This window comes from Micromys minutus, assembly GCF_963924665.1.
Source record: "Micromys minutus genome assembly, chromosome: 29".
Taxonomy (NCBI): domain Eukaryota; kingdom Metazoa; phylum Chordata; class Mammalia; order Rodentia; family Muridae; genus Micromys; species Micromys minutus.
Genome location: NC_137964.1, coordinates 25,641,342 through 25,659,425, shown reverse-complemented (window position 1 = coordinate 25,659,425; position 18,084 = coordinate 25,641,342). Strand labels below are relative to the sequence as shown.

Sequence of the window (18,084 nt, the reverse complement as noted above, 5' to 3'; positions counted from 1 at the left end):
AGAGATTTCTTCCTTTCTCTTTTCTTTCTGGCTGTTCCCCCACAAGAGTTTAAAGAGTTCAAAGTATAGAGAGTCTCTGGATGGTCACAGGGATTTCTGGCCACAATGTATCAAGTTTTATTTCCTCAGATGAAAGTGTTGAGTGATCAACTGCTGACTCTATGACCTTGCCTCAGTTTCCCTTGATTTGTGAAGCTGGCCTTTAACAACATATAAACTGACATTCTCACTCATGCACACACTTCCACACACATGCACACACATATCTACTTCAAACATATGCATACACACTCATGCACACATACACACACACACATACACACCTCACACACATCTCACACACATGCACATAGACACACACACACACACACATCTCACACATATATACACACCCTACACTCACAAACACACATATATATCCACACCACACTCACATTAGACTAAGGACTGATAACCACAATATATAAAGAACGCTAACAACTCAGAAGTCCAACAACCCAAATTAAAAAAAAAAATAAGCATGGTAAAAATTCTACAAACTGAGCAGGTTGTATTTATGTATTTATGTAGGAATATGTATATATACAACAGAAACTAAAGAAAAAGAGGCCATGAACCAGGTTGAGTTAGTGCATGCCTTTAATTTCAACACTAGGTGGGGCAGAGGAAGGTGGATCTCTGAGTTCAAGGCCAACCTACTTTACAGGGCAAGTTCCAGGACAACCAGAACTACACTGAGAAACTCTGTCTCCAAATCCCCTCCCAGAAAAGAAAGAGAAAAGAAAAAGAAGGAAAAGCTATGAATTGGAGTGAGAGCAAGTCAAAGGAGGGACACATGGGAAGGGTTAGAAGGAGGAATGATATGATTTCAAAATATAAAAGTTATTATTAAAAAGTGAGCAAGACACAAGAGCAGACGTTTCTTTAAAGATGGATAAATGGTTAGTAAGCATGAAGAGGCATTGAACAGAGAGAGATGAAAGGCACGGCAAGCCAGCGAAGAAGGACAGGAAGCCGGACCAAGTGCTGGGAGACCGCACAGCGCTCACGGCTTCCCATTCAGCTGCCGGAACAGAAAGTAGGGAGTGGGCAGCCCCCCTGAAAACTTCTCTCCCCCTTGCTTTCCACTCTCCCTCCTCTCAAGCACAGTGCCTCATACATTCCGGGCCAGCCTCAATCCTGCTATTTAGAGTGTGGTGGCGCATGTCTTTAGTCCCAGCACCCAAGAGGCAGAAGCAGGCAGATCTCTGTGAAATCAAGGACAGCCTCGTCTATATAGAGAGTTCCAGGACAGCCAGGGACTATAACAGACACACAAACCCTGTTCCAAGAAAAAAAAAAAATTAAGCACAGGTAGCCTTGCATAGTGGGCAATACTTAGCCCAAAAGTTGTGGGTGACTGAATTCAAATTTCAGTGCTACCCCCTTTTACAGGTACAGCTCAGAGACATCCCAGAGGCCCCCCAATAGCACATAGGTTCTTACCACTGCCCTTGGGTTCCCATAAGTAAAACTGCTACCGAAAACACAACACACTTTGGCTAAAGACATAGAGAAACCAAGCTACAACCACCTCCCTGATGAATCATTTTCATAGTGTCTGAAGGTGCCATGCAGGCCGCGGGGGAGAGAAAACATCACATATGGCCCAAGCAGCAAACACTGCATGCTGTCAGTCACACTGACCTGATTCAATACGGTATAGAGGTTGTGAAGGAAACCAAAGCCATGACTTCTGACTGGTTCTGAGGCCTGCCCCATTTGAGGGAATCCAAGCTTGGCACTGTAGGGCTGACAGCTCTCGGCTTTGAAGGCCACAAGGTCACAGGCCCTACAAGGAAACCTACTGCTGTTGTTTTCCTAAAAAATGACACGACGTCGAACTGCCTTCTAATATTTATGTTTACTCCCCTAGTTTAGAGCTGCTCTCAAACTTGGCCAGAGAAGCGTCTCTGCAGTGGCCATGCTATCACAGAGGCTCACAACTGGACGGAGGGCTGAGAATAACGGGTGAGTATTCAGCTCAGAGACTCTCTCAAAAGGGGACAGAAATCAATGCAAGAACCAGAGGACAGGGAGGAGGGCTGTGAAAGGCTATCTTTAGGATATGACATGACCACTGGACTCGTGAGCTCACCGCAACTATGGTCACCTGCACAATGTCAGTCCAACAAGATCAGTTAATATCCCAAAGAGCAGTTACCTCCCCCAAAGAGAGAGAGGGGCCAAGAAAGAAATGGGGTCTGTATTAGCATGTGTGAGAGGTGTGGGAGGCGAGAGGGGCTGGGGTCCATATGATTAAGATACAATTGTTGACATGCATGAAAGTGTCAAAGAATAAATAAAAGACACCCTGTTAGAGATGCAGGATATGGGGATGGAGAGACGGCTCAGCGGCTAAGAGCACTGACTGTTCTTCCAGAGGTCCTGAGTTCAAATCCCAGCAACCACATGGTGGCTCACAACCATCTGATGCCCTGCTTCTGGTGTGTCTGAGGACAGCTACAGTGTAATCATATACATAAAATAAATAATTCTTTAAAAAAAACTTTAAGCAGTAAGTGAAGTACATCAACTACTAGCGCACACATCCCTCGGTGTCCGTGGGACTGGCCACTGAACCCTGTAGATACTAAACATGAAGAGCTCAAGTCCCTCAGAGAAAATGGCACGGGACTGTGCCAGTACAGAATACTCTTTCTACAGCCCCTCTCACGTACAGTTCCACACTAGGAAACTGAGGCAGCTCTTCTGGCCCTGAACTTGCAATGATCCTCTTGTCTCTGCCTCCTGAATTCTGGGATGACATCATACCCAGCCCTGTTCCTTCAGATCTTAACTATTTTATTTTATCTATGTTTGTGTTTGTCTGTGTGAGATGTCCCCACAGGTCAGAATATGGCATCAGATCCTCTGGAGTTAAAGTTAAAGGGGGTTGTAAGCTTCCATGTGGGTGCTGGGAATGAGCATCCACCTCTTCCACTGAGCCGCTCTCCTGCTACAAACACACTCTCTCACACACACAAACAAACACATATACACACACACATACACACACACACACACACACACACACACACACACAGTAAATCAGTTCCCAGCTACTTATGTATTTAATACAATGTCACTGTTATGTAAGTCATCCTACCTACCCTGGTGCTTAGAGGCAGTAACTACTTAAATTATCATTTAATGGAAAGAAAAAAATAGCCCGCACTGGCTCAGAGTTGCAATTTTTTTACCCTTTCGAATATTTTCAAGGTTGGCTGGATCTGTAGCTATCGGGGCCAGGAGTGTATCCAAAGGCACAGATAAATCTCAAAACCATTACACTGAAGAGGAAACTGAGCTAAAAAAGAGCATTTAAACAGGCAATGAACCTGCTTACATAAAATCCTAGAGCTTGCAAACTAATCTAAAATGTTATTTAAAAAAAAAAAGCAGTTCGGAATGCCAGGAGTGGCTGCACACACCTGTTATCTCGGCGTTCAAGAGTCTGAGGAAAGAGGGTCATGCAAAGTTCAAAGCCAGCCTGGGCTACATGGATCCCATTGATGGCAAAGAAATAAAACAAACTCAGCCTGGCAGCTACTGGGGAAGGCATGAAAGATGCAGCCAGGCTGTAGGAGATACCCTCAGTCTGACTGTGGAAGTTCCCCAGGAGCAGTCAAAGAGGAAGAACTTATTTTTGTCGAGTGGGAACGTGAAGGGATGTTTGCTCTGTTGCTTTTGAGACTTCACCTCAGTCTGCAGCCTCTAACGGTCCGTCAGCACATCCTCTCCTCCCCACCCACCCCCGCCACGGCTTAGCTAAGCGCACCAACCTGCAAACCGGTGATGGAGACGTGGTGTGACTCCACTGTGGGCCGCCGGGGCATCCGGGGAGAGGACTGTGGGGAGCTGGCTGGTGAATAGGACAGAGATGGGCAGATGCAGCGTCCATTCATGTCCAGGCTGCTGCCGGATGTCGGCCCACCCTGGGACCGCTCCTGCAGGGACATCTTGCGACCAGAAAGCAGGGACCGTGACTCAGATTCCGAGGCATCAAGAGGGAGTTCCTGGCCATCAGCCTCCAGAGGCTGGTCTTGGGCCAGGCTGAGGTCCACACCCCGGCCTGGCTCACACTCGGTGACCACGATGAAGGATTCCATGCCCAAGCGGATGCTTAAGGACGAGAGTCCCCGCAGTGCCTCACAGGGCTTCTGGCCTTCCCGGCTGCTATCCCCACTTCCCAGCTCATCCTGGGGGGCCACCCGATCGCTGGTGGGCTGGCTAGAGACACATGATGACATGGTGTGTGGACCAACTTCATCAGCCAGGCCGGGGCACTTCCATCAGCAGCAGAGCTGCCTGCAGAAAGAGAGAAACAGAGGTCAGCCAGACAGGGAGACAGGAGTCCATCCTCTAGGCCAGGCTAGCATCTGATGTGAATACAATCAGTAGAGAGCTAGCCTAGCACATACAAAGCCCTGGGTTCACCAGGCAGTGGGGGTACATACCTTTCTTTAATCCACTCCAGAGGCAGAGGCAGGCAGATCTCTGTGAGTCTGAGGCCAGCCTGGTCTGCAGGGACTAGCTATCATGCCTTGAGAAATAAACAAAATCAAACAAACAAACAAACAGCCCTGGGTTCAATCCCTAGCACTGTATATAATGGCGTGGTGGGGCAGCCTGGAATGTAAGCACTCAGAAGAGACAGAAGCAGAGGTTCAGGAATGCATGGTCATTTACTTAGCTTCACAGTGGAGTCTGAGGTCAGCCTGGATACATGAGACACTGTCTTCAAGGAAAAAAGGCAGCCGGGCATAGTGACACATGCCTTTAATACCAGAGGCAGAGATATTGGCAGGTAGATCTCTGACTTTGAAGCAAACAGGCCTATACAGCAAGTTCCAGGACAGCCAGGGCCACACACACACACACACACACACACACACACACACAGAGAGAGAGAGAGAGAGAGAGAGAGAGAGAGAGAGAGAGAGAGAGAGAGTATTAAATGAGGTCTCTTGATTTTGTATGTTTGATGTGTATAGGGATGTGTCTGAGTTCACATGTATGTTTAGAGGTCAGAGGTCAACTTCAGTTTCATTCATCGGGAACCTCCCCGACACGGTAATAGTAATGGTTTTTAATCTTTAAAATCATTTTATTTTCATGTGTATTATGTGGACATTTTGCTGTATATATGTATATGTATGTTAACCACATGTCTGAGGGGGGCCCACAGAGGACAGAAGGCACTGGAATCACAGGAACTGGAATTTTGTGTGTCTTTGAAGCTTCCACGTGAGTGCAGGGAATTGAACCCAGATCCTCTTAACCAATGAGCCGTCTCTCCGGCCTCCCAAACTGTTTTTGGAAACAGGGTTTCTCACTCGAACCTGGAGGGCTTCAGTTAGGCTAGGCTGGCTGGAGAGCAAGCCCCAAAGACCAACCTTTCTCCGTGTTCACAGCTCAGCTTGCTAGCTGCGCCATCTCTAAGGCACCCTCTTGACTTTTTCCTTTTTTTCTTAATTAGTAAAAGTATCTGTACAGAAAGGATGGCTCAGCAGTAAGAACACTGGCTGTATTTCCACAGGACCCAGGTTCAGTTCCCAGCACCCACATGGCAGCTCACAACTATTCACAACTCCAGCTCCAGGGGATCTGACACCCCCACACAGTCATACATGCAGGCACCATTGCACATAGAATAAAAAGAAATACATCTTTAAGTTTTCTTTGCAAAAAGACATTAGACAAAACAAGCACCTACTACACAGGACCCAAACTCACAATTGAGGACCTGAGTTCAAACCCCGAGCACCACCTAAGAAACCAAGATGGCTGCCCGAAGGTGGTTCCTCAAAAAAGTTAGAGGCTTTCCGTGGGGTCTGTTCCTAAGAGTGCACCCTAACAGCTCTCATCCTTGGAGCTGAGGAGGAAGGTGGCAGATGAATAGACAACCATAAAAGGGCCAGAAGAATTGACAACGGCTACCACACAGATGAAAACATCGTACCAAGAGGCTCTGTATTGCGTAATTCCATGGAAATTTTATTTCCATACTAGGCAAATCCAGGGACGCAGGCAGACCTGGGACTACGGAGGAGCGTTCTGGGGCAGTACAGTGACTGTGAAATGGGTACAGGGCTTCATCTTGGCGAAAATGTCTTGGGACTAGACGGAGGTGGTGATTTCACAGCCCAGCACATGTACTGAGTGCAATGAATTGATCTTAACAGGGTTAACCTGCCAGGCGTTACACAGCTTTACTCCCAGCATACTCCACAGAGATGGAGTTAGGGGGACTTCTGTGAGATCCACGTCAGCCAGACAAGTCAGAGTTACATAGTGAGGCCCCGTCTCAAATTTAAAGGAAAAGAAGGGCTCATTAGAGGGCTAGGGGTGCAGCCTGCAGCTAAGCTCCTAACCAGGATTTGAGGAGACTTTGGTTCTACCCCAGTACTGTACCCCCCCAAAAATTAATTTAGGTCATATAAATGTTTTTGTTTGTTTTTTTTTTAATTTTTATTTATATGAGTACACGGTAGCTGTCTTCAGACACCCCAGAAGAGGGCATCAGATCCCATCACAGATGGTTGTGAGTCACCATGTGGTTGCTGGGAATTGAACGACCTCTGGAAGAACAGCCAGTGCTCTTAACCGCTGAGCCATCTCTCCAGCCCTGTTTGTTTCTGTTTTTTTTCAGACACAGTTTCTCTGTGTAGCCCTGGCTGTACTGGAACTCACTCTGTCTGCCTCATGAGCACTGGGATTAAAAGTACGTGCCACCAGGTCCAGGACCACATGAACTTTTATATCAATTTGAGAGGGGGGGGGGAAGCAGAGAGGGGGGAGATTGGCACACACCTCTAGGTTGTCAGTTCCCACCATTCCTGGGACAGAATATTAACCTTTCGCTCGTGTGTTTGACAAATTCTGGTGGACAAATGTCACCGGTGACATTAAATACACGAGTGAGTTAAATTCGTGCATCCGCAATGTGATGACAGCTGTGGCTGTGTTCTCAAGGAGAATCTCTAGGTGCTGGGAAAACAGTGGGTGCTGGCTGCCATTTCTGTGAGTAACATGGCCTCCTGGGTCACCCAGGAGAAGGAGGGCCTTGAGAGGGAAGTCAGGACTCCCTGGAGGAAGCGGCTGAGCCGAAGAAATGGTGCCTGGCCCTCTAAATTGCCCTTTCAGAAACATCTGCTATATCAACAGGAGGCTGGGCCTCTGTTTTTTTCCTCCAACCAGAAAACACCATCATGATTAAAAAAAAAAAAAAAAAAAAAAAAAAAAAAGTGTTGGGTTCCTCTTGGTTGCTTGGTTTGGTTATTCGTTTTAAGAGAGGGGGAAAAGAACATAAAGTTGGGTGGGGAGGGAGGTGGGGAGGACCTGGGAGGAATTGAAGGAGGAAAAACAAATGATAAAAATATACCGTATAAAATTTATTCTCAAAAAGAAAAATACAATAAAGAGCTGGGGAGATGGTTTAGTGGGTAAGGGTGCTTGCTGCACAAGTGTGAGGCCTGAGTTCAAATCCCAGCACCCACACTAAAACGTCGGTGTGACCTAAGGGCACTTGTAACCCCAGCACTATGAGGACAGGGACAGGAGGCTTGCTGAGTGCCAGCCTAGCTCTAGGGTTGGTGAACAAGCATGTCCTGAGGGAATAAGGTGGAAAGTTGTAGATACGAGTTGTCCGTCTCTGGCCTCAGTACAAACACGTGCACACACATACATTGCATAGACCACACACAAACGAACCACAAAAAACGTCAACCGTGTGACAAGGTGCTCAGCCTGGTTTACAAGAAGAGAAGCACACATTTAAACAGCAAGCGGCCGTCGCACTTCCTCAGGAAGTTAGCCATGGAAGTCCCACGAGGCCAGTCACTCAAAAACTGAAGGCTCGGCTTCAGACCCCTGCATAGCAACAGTCATGGCGTCACAACTGCTAAACGGTGGATGGAACCCTCACGTCCATCAAAGGGTGAATGGACCTACTGTGTGGACCCACAGAACGTGGTAGGTCACATAAGAGTCAAAGTTAGTCTGACACACCAAGTGCAACGAACCAAGGAGCCAAGAGCCAAGAGCCAACTGACAACCAGAGAGGGGCACCCACAAAGGTCAAATTCATTTGGGGTTGGGGGTGGGGCCAGTGCTGAAAGCACTGCGTGACCTGCACTGCTGGGTCTTGCTGGGAAAAAGCTGTGAAGAGCGCAAGTTCAAGGTCAACTTTAGCAGCTCAGTGAGTGAGTTTGAGGTAGCCTGGACTACAAGAGAACCTGAATCCAAAGCAGGAAGGGAAGAAGGCAGCACAGTAGTAGCGGCTGTGAGGGGGACTAGGGGAGAGAATGAGGAAGTCCTCGCTAAAGGGAGGAGCCCAACACAGCAGACACACTGAATTGTAAAAATGGTAAAGATGGCTCATTTTCACTGTGTGTTATGTATATAATCCTTATTTATGTGAACGTCTACGTCTGTACCACAGGAGCAGAGGTGTCATAAAGACCAGAAAGGGCACGAGATCTCTTAGAGCTGGTTCTGAGCCGCCAGACTTAAACTCGGGTCCTGTGTAAAAGTACTACACTGAGCGTCTTTCCAGCCCTGGAGATGAATTTCCAGAAGAGAGTGAGTACCGCCACGCCTCAGCACGGAGGAAGACATCACTAGCTGTGCCTCTGCGGGGCTGTGTTCCAGAATGTTCCCCAGTGACTACTGTCCTGGTGAGTCCACCTTGCAATTCCATGGATTCCACAATGGTGGCCCAGACACCCCAGGGCAGGCGACCTCTCTCCCTCCTCTCAGAAGCTACTTCAGTTGGGGCTACAAGTGTTCCTGAAAAGAAAAAACCAGACTTGGCAGTTGCCTGCGGAAGTCAATGGAGATTTTTTTTCTTGCCAACAGAAAAACAATTGCTTATCGATCTCTACTCCAGGCCAAGGACACCAAGCCGCCTGCCCCCATCAAAGCTGCTTTTAATCAGTCTCCTTGGCCGGCTGGTGTCTGGCTTGGGCCTCCCCTGGCCGCTGCTTCTGACGCAGGCTTGGCCTTCAAGGTCTGAAGGAAGGAGGGGAACCGAGAGCTCAGACCCAGGCTAGGGCTGTCTGTGAAGGAAAGGCAGGCCCAGGGAAGAGATAAACAAAGGCCAGGAGGGCTGGTTTGGAAGGACCCTGTCCCATCCCTACAATCTAAGCCAGTACTCTGAATTGTTTAGGGACCCTGCACGAATCTAATGAAGCTCCCAACAGAAAAGTAAACATAAAGACAATAGTTTGGCATAAAAGACTGTACTGAGATTGCTCTTAGCCCCAGCAGGCACCAGGCATGGAGTAACTATGCTGGGCTGTGTAACCCCCTGGGACAAGCCCTCCACAAGGAAGGGCAGGGATCGGAACACAGGACTGAAGAGGACATTCCTATAAGCTGCTTAGGTTTGACAAAATGCCAGCAACCCTGGCTGGGCCTGGCAGTTCCCCATGAATCATAAGCACTGCCCCACCCGGAAGCCCCCCCACCCCAAGTCAGGGCACCCAATGGAGACACCAGACCTTTCCTGGAGCAGATGGAGCCAGTCCCCAGCCAGGACGAGAGGAATGTTCCTTCCTCTGCCAGGAAGCCAAGTGGCACAGGCCTCCAGAAAACACTGGGCCATTTCCATTTCCTGGGGGTCATTTCCAACCAGCAACTGCCGCCTGCCAAACGCTGAGCTGAGCCACAACGGGGGCTGTCGTGTGACAAGTAGTAGGAGAGTCAATGAACCAGAGACTCTGAATCAGAGTCCACCAGGGTCCTTGGAGCCCCTCTTCCCTGGCACTCCAAAAAAAAAAAAAAGAGGGGGTGGAGGGGCAAATCAGCTCCACAGATTTCCCTCAAGACCAGGAATGATACCATCCCAGAGTCAAGGAACAGCCACATCCTCTCTCAAATGGGGAAACTGAGGCCCAAGGCCCTAGAGGAAATTCAAATCACTCATTTGTTCTTTTAACAGGCAAACTGGGATGGAGATCAATTGGTGGAGTGCTTGTCAAGCTTGCAAGAGGCCCTGGGTCCCCAGCACGGCATAATGGGGCACAGTGGAGCACACCTAAGACACTATGGAGGTACAGGCATGGAGGAAGTTCAAGGTTCATCCTCTGCTATGATGGACATCCTCAAGCTACACAGTGGAGCATGTCAAACACACACACACACACACACACACACACACACACACAGACCCAAAACACCCAAAGGGTCAAAGGAAAACTCCAAGTGACTATGGAGGAGCTACAGTGATTTCTGTAGCAAGGGACCAACAATCTCATGAAACATTTAAGAGGAAACAGCCCAGTGTAGTAATACAGACGGGGGGGGGGGGGGGGGGGGAGTGGTGGAGGGGGCACGGGGGGGGGGGGGGGAGCCAGACTAATAAACAAGAGAATGGAAGAGAGGCAACTGGCTGCACCGAAGAAAGCTGGGGAGGGGAGGGGTGTCAAAGAAGACTGCCCTGAGAAATATTTCTCTTTTCTAATTAAAATTTTGAAGCAGAGTCTCTCTACAAGGCACAGGCTAGCTTTGTGATCCCCGGGGTGACTGTGGTCAGTGCCGGGTTCAGTGAGAGACCTTGTCTCAAACAACCAAGGTGAAGCAATCAAGAAAGATCTCAGCCAGCCAAGTCATCAAACACCTTTGGTCCCAACACTCAGGGGGCGGAGGCAGGCGGATCTCTTGAGTTCGAGGCCAGCCTGATCTAGAGTGAGTTCTAGGTCAGCCAGACCACCAGGGCTACACAGAGAAACCCTGTCTCAAATAAACAAACAATCAGATTTTTTTAAAAAATTACCTATTTACCTAGAGTCATACAGTAGTTTCGAGTATCACTAAAACAGGTCAAAGTTTTGGGGCTTCTGCAAACGGGGGGGGGGGGCCTAAAAGTTATGCACAGAGCCTTGCAAAGGTCCCAAACTCCAACTGTCTCCTGAGTAAAGTACAAACTGGGTCAAATCTTAACGAGAGGCTCCCATCGGCCACATGACTCCCGTCCCAGGGACTCGATCTATATGACGGGGAGACCAGAGGCACCGGCCTCCAACTGTACCGGGAACAAAAGCCCAGACCCAACACAGCAACATGGCTTGACAGGCTGGAGAGACTGAGGTCTTGAATTCACCACTGAATTCTCAGGCTTGGAACTTTCTGGAACACAGGTGGCACTCGACAAAGGGAAGCTGGAGGTTGTATATTTCCAAACATCCCAAGACCAGTCAGAAGGTCGGAAGCTGTCTTTAGATGGCCTAGCGTCTGCATTCCTTTAGTCAGAGGACGGCAGCCCAGTTTATGTCTGGGAACATCTTCCTATGTGAGGCAGCCCTATGGAACCGACCCCACCACCATGGCTCAAAACTGCCCTAGTGGACATCAACTACTCTGGTCAAGTGATAGATTCAAGAGAATGGATGTGTCTGAACTCAGGCTAATGGACCTCACTCTGCCAGACTTTTTGTTTTGTTTTTTCAGTGTTCTCTGTTTTTTCAGGGGAAAGGTTCTCTCCTCCGAACTTAGTGCTGTGAGATCTCTGCCTTAGAATGATGTCGACCAAGAGAAGACAATGGATAGAAAACCCACTTTGACACCCTGATCCACCCACACACCTAGTGTTTTCACCTCCGTGAGCCAACAGAGCTCATCACTTACTAAAGACTCTGACCTACAAGTGACAAAGAACTCAGAGCTTCTCCTTACCCCTGAGGGCCAAACTGCAAGGCAGCTGCCACTTCCCTAAGAACCCAGGCAGCCCCCTTTGTTTGTTTACCTTAAAGGGAAAGAGGGCATGTCAGAGAAGACCCAGTGAGCAGGCTAACTGGAAGGAACACCGCCTGCTCAGGAATTTCTTCTAATAGTGCAGTTGTGGCAACAGTGAGTCTCTCTTGCCCGCTCAGCATCAGACTAAGTCTGTATCAATTTATTAGTTGTCATGGTAACTGTGTTATTCTCTATTTCTCCAGTGAGGAGACTGAGGCAGAGGGGTCTGAGTGACTAGCCCATGATCAAGGGGTCTTGGGGAAGACACTAAACCAGAGCAGAGCAAAGGCTTCTGTGCGTCTGAGGTCTAACTCCTCGACTGCCAGTTGGAGAGACAGACAGCTCAGCAGTTCCGAGCACCCACGGCTGTTGCAGAGGACCAGGGTTTAGATCCCTGAAGCTCCCGGACATCTAATCTTCTCTTCTGGCCTCTGTGAACGCTGGCACACAGGTGGTGTATACTCACACAAACATACACATAAATTAAGAAAATAAAAAGACCTTGACTGGCTTTAGCTTATCTAAAAACATCATTGGGGGGGGGGGGAATCTTTTTAAGATATGGTAGGGCTGGAGAGAGAGTACTCAGTGGTTAAGAGCACTGGCTGCTCTTCCAGAGGTTCTGAGTTCAAATCCCAAGCAACCACATGGTGGCTCACAACCATCTGTAATGGGATCTGATGGCCTCTTCTGGTGTGTCTGAAGACAGCTACAGTGTATTTATGTATAAGAAAGAAATAAATAAATCTTTAAAACAATATATATATATGGTCTCTATTAACCCTGGCTGTCCTGGAACCAGATCTGTAGGCTAGTCTGACCTCAAACTCAGAGATCACTCAGAGATCTGCCTGCCTCTGCCTCCTGAGCAGTGGGATTAGAAGTGTGCCACACCACTACACAGGCCTCAAATCTGAAAAAAAAAAAAAGTGTGGTTTTATTGTTTGTTTATTTTTTACAGCCAAACTGCTACGTTGTAAAAGCTTCTCACTGCCCACTGCTTCAACAATGATGTAGGGGGTGGAGGGGCTGTAGGTGAAGAAGTTAAAAACCAGGACAGGTAAGAGAAGGCAGGGAGCAGGCTTGTGGCTGGGCAAGGACTAGAACCAGGCATCCAGATCCTTGCTGCCCAAGACCCTGAGTGACCAAGGAGTTTGTGAGTTACTGCTGGCCACTTTCAGGGATCTCAAAAATAACAGGACGGCCCTTTTATAGTCAGGCTTTGAGGGCCTTGAAGATCCAGCAAGGATGGCCATGTGGCTGAGGAGGGTGAGCGTTTCGGGGAGCCAGAACTTGTGATGGGAAGTGGCCTTATATCTTCTTAGCCCTTTTCCCACTGACTCCCTCCCAGACTTCAACCAAAGAAAAGGCAGAGAAGCAAATGGAATTTTAATCTGTAATGGAAACAGGGGGGGGGGCAGACAGAGACAGGGGGGGGGAGGGGGGGATCCACTCCAGCATACAGTCTGGCCAATCAGAGACAAGGGGGCCCTATCTTGCCCTCCCACATGGCTCTCCCTCCCTCATCTTGCTTGTTTATAAGAGTGTTTAACCCACCTTCTTCCTTCTCCAGCCTCAAGTATACAATCTCCTAAGCAGGGACAAACCAGGAAACCAAGTCTACAGGGCCACCTGCCCCCCACACCTGGACCCTGAATGGGGAACAAATAAACCCAAAGGCAAGCTTGCTCTCTTCCACAGGCTTTGAGGGCAGCGTGCCTCACGAATAACAGCACAATGGAGCTAGGTAGGTATGGTGGCACCTGAATCCCAGCTCGAGGGAGACAGAGGCAGGATGATCTTTTAAGCTCACACTGCCAGTCTGGGCTACAAAACAGGATCATGCCTCAACCAAAATGACCCAGGGAATGTGCTCCCTGCCCTGCCCTCCTATCTAACCAGCGACTCAACTTTAAGGGTTCACTCACGGAAGCACTTGGGCACCACCCACCTCGGCCTTCCCTCAAATCTGCCTGCTGCTCAACCTCTCAGGGCAGTGGGCAAGATCCTGGCCTCCCTTCCTCGCCCCCACTTCCTGCAGGATCATCCATCGCTCCTTTCCAGGTTGGGATTAGCATTTTTATCTCTGTAACTGCCATCTCTCAACTATTTACAGCCACCAGGATAAAAGGAGGCAACACAGAAATAGTGCCTTTGCAGCTTTGGGGATGGGGTGGGTGTGGGGGCACGCCAGAGGCTTCCAGTTCTCTCTTCTTCCCTTTCCACAAGGGAAAGATAGCCCAGAATATGCTTCATCTGTTGCACAGGCCTCTCCGGCAGCTCGGAGACTCCCAGAGAGAGAGCAGGTCCTGGCATCCCCACAGTAAAGCATCCATTCCCAGACCCCCGAACGGGGTTTGATGTTGCAGAGCCAAAGCTAAGTTTCTGTCATGCCCAGGGCCTCCTTCCTGCCTTGTGAAATACAAATCAGTCCAAACAAACAAAGCAAAACCACGCTTTGGCATCTCTCTCCACTTAAAATATTTTATAAGTGAAAAAAGAAAACCAACTAGGCATGGTGGTGTCTGCGTGCAGGAGACAGATGAAAGCTCAAGAGGTCAAGACCAGACTGGGCTACATACTGAGACCCTGTCTCCCTGAAGAGGAAAAGAAAGAGAAGCCCATATACCAGAAACACAAATGTCTGCCATGATAAATAAACCAGGTGCAGTCTGCATGGACCGTGGAATATTATTTAGCCATAAAAAGGAAGGACATGTAGAAGATGTGATTCTGAGTGAAGCCAGACACAAAAGACCACCTATTATATAAGATGCAACTCACAGGAAGCATCCTCGGCACACAAATCCCAGGGAAAGCAGATGTGTGGGTGCCGGAGACTGGAGGGAGGGATGCTGGAAACAAGGAGCGACGCTTTATTAGGTACAGGATTTCCTTTTGAGGTGATAAAAATAGAGGGAACAGACATGCAATGCTGGGGGATGGAGTTGGACGGCAGAGGGCTTGCTAGCAAAGTCTACCAGGCAAGCACCCTACCAACTGAGCCACCTCCCCAGTCTAAGCCTTGGAGAATCAGAGAAAAACATCTAAGCTCCCAAGGAACGAGTATCACTGTGACCAGAGAGAGCACCGCAGCCCGAGAGCCATCTTAAGACTCTCTGGCCCCCGAGTCCAAGGACTCTAACTCAGAGGAGCAGTGTGAAACAGGACATGTCCAGATGCCCAGGATGGTGGAAAGAAAGCAGACCTAGCCACTGTCCACATCCTATCACAAAGTCCCACGGCTGAGTCGGGTCCTGTCCTATTCCCTCTACCTAATCCCTCAACTTTTCAGCCCATCTCTGAAGGCTTGGCATAAATGACACCTCCTCCAGGGAGCCTCTGGGGTTTACTCCCATCAGAACAGATTGCTCCAGAAATAGCACCCTGTAGCTCTCGCTCGCGCTCTCTCTCTCTCTCTCTCTCTCTCTCTCTCTCTCTCTCTCTCTCTCTCTCTCTCTCTCTCTCCATTTCCCCAGCACTTGAGGCTTATGGCATTTCTCAACATCTCCCTACTGGCATTTGAGGTAGGGACATTCTTACAGGACATTTGGCATTCCCTAGATCCTGCCCACTAAATACCAAGAGCGCTTAGTCTCATTTTGACAAGCCAAAAGTCACTCCCACGTTGTTTCCAAATGCTCACCAGGAGGGTGGAACTGTCCTCTGGGAAATACTGCATAGTTATTAGCCCACCAACAACTGCAGAGAAAGACAAGCCTGAGTCCTGACAGGACAGCAGGATGTCTACATCCTCACACACAGCCTAGTAAACAGGCCTGGGCTCCCCCCGGCCAGGCAAGGGAAGCCTTACATTGCCTGTGTGATCCTGGCTAAGTTAACGAACCTCTCTGAGCCACTTAATGCTAGGAACCTCAGTCTCCTATTCTCAACCACAGTGACCAAAAACTCCCACCACATTAGGATTTGGGTTAGCATTAAATGAGATTACCCAGGCAAGATAACAGTATTCACCACACAGCTAGAACTCAATAAATGTTAACTAGGGGGTGGGAGCGTGGTTCATTGGTAAGAGGGTGTGCTTAGGAGCATGATCATGGCACTGGGTTCTATCCCCAGCACGGGTGAAAAGTGTAAGTATGATTATCCAAGGTAGGGGCTCATCAGATGATGGTTTTGATGAAGTGGGTACTAGCAGCAGAGAGTACAGGAGGAGGATTGGGCAAATGGAAGCTGCTTCCGTACACTGATACACAATCTATTCTGAAACTGCAGTTTCTGTGGGCTTGGGGAACAGTGGCAGCCCCTGCCACTTCCAAAGAACAAAGGAGCTGTGGGGAGGGCAGAGCAATCCTCCTCTCGGTCCTGTGGGGGCAGAGTCGGGAGGAGGTAGTAAAAGACATCATTAATGCCCCAGGGCACCTGAAGTTTCTACTCCAAGACTGGGGGACATCACAGAAGAGGCTGAGGAAGGAAAAAGTTGCATCTAGGGTAATGAATGCGGAGCATGACCCACCCCCGGATCGGCTGCTTCTTTGCCCAAGGCACCTGGGATGTCCTCCACCCCCTGCTCCATCCCTCTGCAAAGTGCCACCTCTTCATCTCCAAGTGAGAGCAGCCGGGGAGGAGGCTGACAGAGCTGTGAAAACACCCCGTTCCCCAAACTGGGCATCTAGGGGGTGGGGAGAACCCTAGCAAAGCCCCGGTGATACCAGGGCACCAAGCCCAGGGCTGAGCCAGAGGGAGCCGGGCATGCACTCTTCACGCACCGCGCGTGCTGCAGCCTGGAGGTAAATTTAGGTCAAAAGGATCAACTCGGCCTGTGAGGTCCGGGTGACCAGAGGGCAGACTCCGGGCCAAGCCCCTAGGACCCGGGTCCCCCTCTTTCCCCCCGTGCCTTGCAGCCTGCGGGGGTGGGACACTCCCGCGCGCTCAGGTTCCGCACCTGTCAAGCGCCAGGGGTGGCCTAGGCCGTCACCGGGATCCGAGAGCGCCCGGGGCCCGCTGACTCCGTGCGGAACTCCAGGCCGGGCCCCTGCCGCCGGGGGCCCGAGCACCGCCCCGCTCGGGAGGCCGGGGGAAAGGGGGAGCAGTCCTCCACGTGGCGGGGCGCAGGGCGGCGCACGTGGGGTCCCCTCGGGGCCCGCCTCTGGGCTGTAACTGCCGGCCCCGCGCGCGTCCGGGACCCGGAGACCCACAGGGAGGTTGCGTCCCCCCCCACACTCAGCCCGGCCCGCCTCGGGCCAGCTCACCTGAGCTCCGCGCCGCCGCCTCCCGCGCTCTGCGCCCCCGGCTCGGCTTGGCTCGGCTCGGCTCGGTCCGGTTCGGCTCTCCACCGGAGGAACCGCCCGGGCTTCGGCTCGCGCGCGGCGGCGCCTCGGGCTCCGTGCTGATTGGCCAAGGACCGGCCGCGGAGCGCGCGTGCCCGCCGCAGCCTCGGCCGCGCGCGCCGGGGCCGGCGGAGACTTAAGTAGCGGCGGGGCGGAGGCGAGGCTGGGCGGGGGAGGGGGAAGGAGGCGGTCGGCGGCAGGAAGCAAGGCTCGGGCTCGCGCAGGGGCGCACAGGCCGCGAGTTTGCGAGTGGGTCTCGGTTCCTGCCAGCTGCTCCACGCCGCTTTGTTCCTGAGCGTAGAGAAGTTCCCCAAAGGCGACGGGGGAAACCCGAGAGCGGTTTTCTCCCTGGATTTCGGGGCAACGCCCATTATGGGGGAAATCCTTTCCGCAGCCGCCTCCCCACTGACCACTGCTGAAGGCTCGCCCTAAAATGCATCACTCACTCTGAGCGGCCCAGTGAAGTTCTAGGTCTCCCCACAAAGCTGACCAAACACTCTTCCCCTTTTTGACGTTTTACTTTACTGGAGCCTAAAAACTCGGTTAGTCTCCCAGCTGGGTAAGAACGGAGAAAGAAAAGGGTATGTCAAGGGCTCGCTGACCCGATGGCCTTGGATGTGGGGGGGGGGGGTCAGTGAACTCAGACTTGGATGTTCACCAGGGGCTGTCTGCATGTCCCTGCCGATAGCCAAAAGGGAATCGGAGTTGAGATGTCCAATTTACTAAGGATCCAGAGCTCTTTGTCAACTGGGTCGATTTCCAGCCCTCAATAAATTATTTCAATATTCCTAGGCTGAGCACTCACATACAGTTCCCAGGACAAATAAATTCGATGAGTGTTCTAATGAGATGGCTAGCCCTGATACTGCTCAACTCGCTTGCATTTATTTATTAGTCTAGCAAATAAAGCGAGACGAGGGGGAATAGTACACAACAGTTAAAAGGACGATTAGATCTATTTGTACCCACATGAGAAAAACAAAATCGTGTTGAGTAAGAGAAGCTGCAGGATTTT

General features: G+C 50.3%; 1 protein-coding gene across 5 annotated transcripts in view; it reads right to left on the bottom strand.

Moving 5' to 3' along the window:
* CAMKK2 (calcium/calmodulin dependent protein kinase kinase 2) overlaps positions 1-17,126 on the bottom strand; it is a 47,814-nt gene extending 30,688 nt beyond the window's left edge. For all 5 annotated transcript variants that reach the window (XM_080940838.1, XM_080940835.1, XM_080940836.1 and 2 more), the window contains exons 1-2: positions 16,992-17,126; positions 3,825-4,350 (exon numbers count right to left, since the gene is read on the bottom strand). In XM_080940838.1, the coding sequence (XP_080796964.1) occupies positions 3,825-4,292 (468 nt within the window). In that variant the 5' untranslated portion in view covers positions 4,293-4,350; positions 16,992-17,126. The remainder of the gene's footprint in view (positions 1-3,824; positions 4,351-16,991) is intronic.
* Positions 17,127-18,084: the final 958 nt, after the last annotated feature.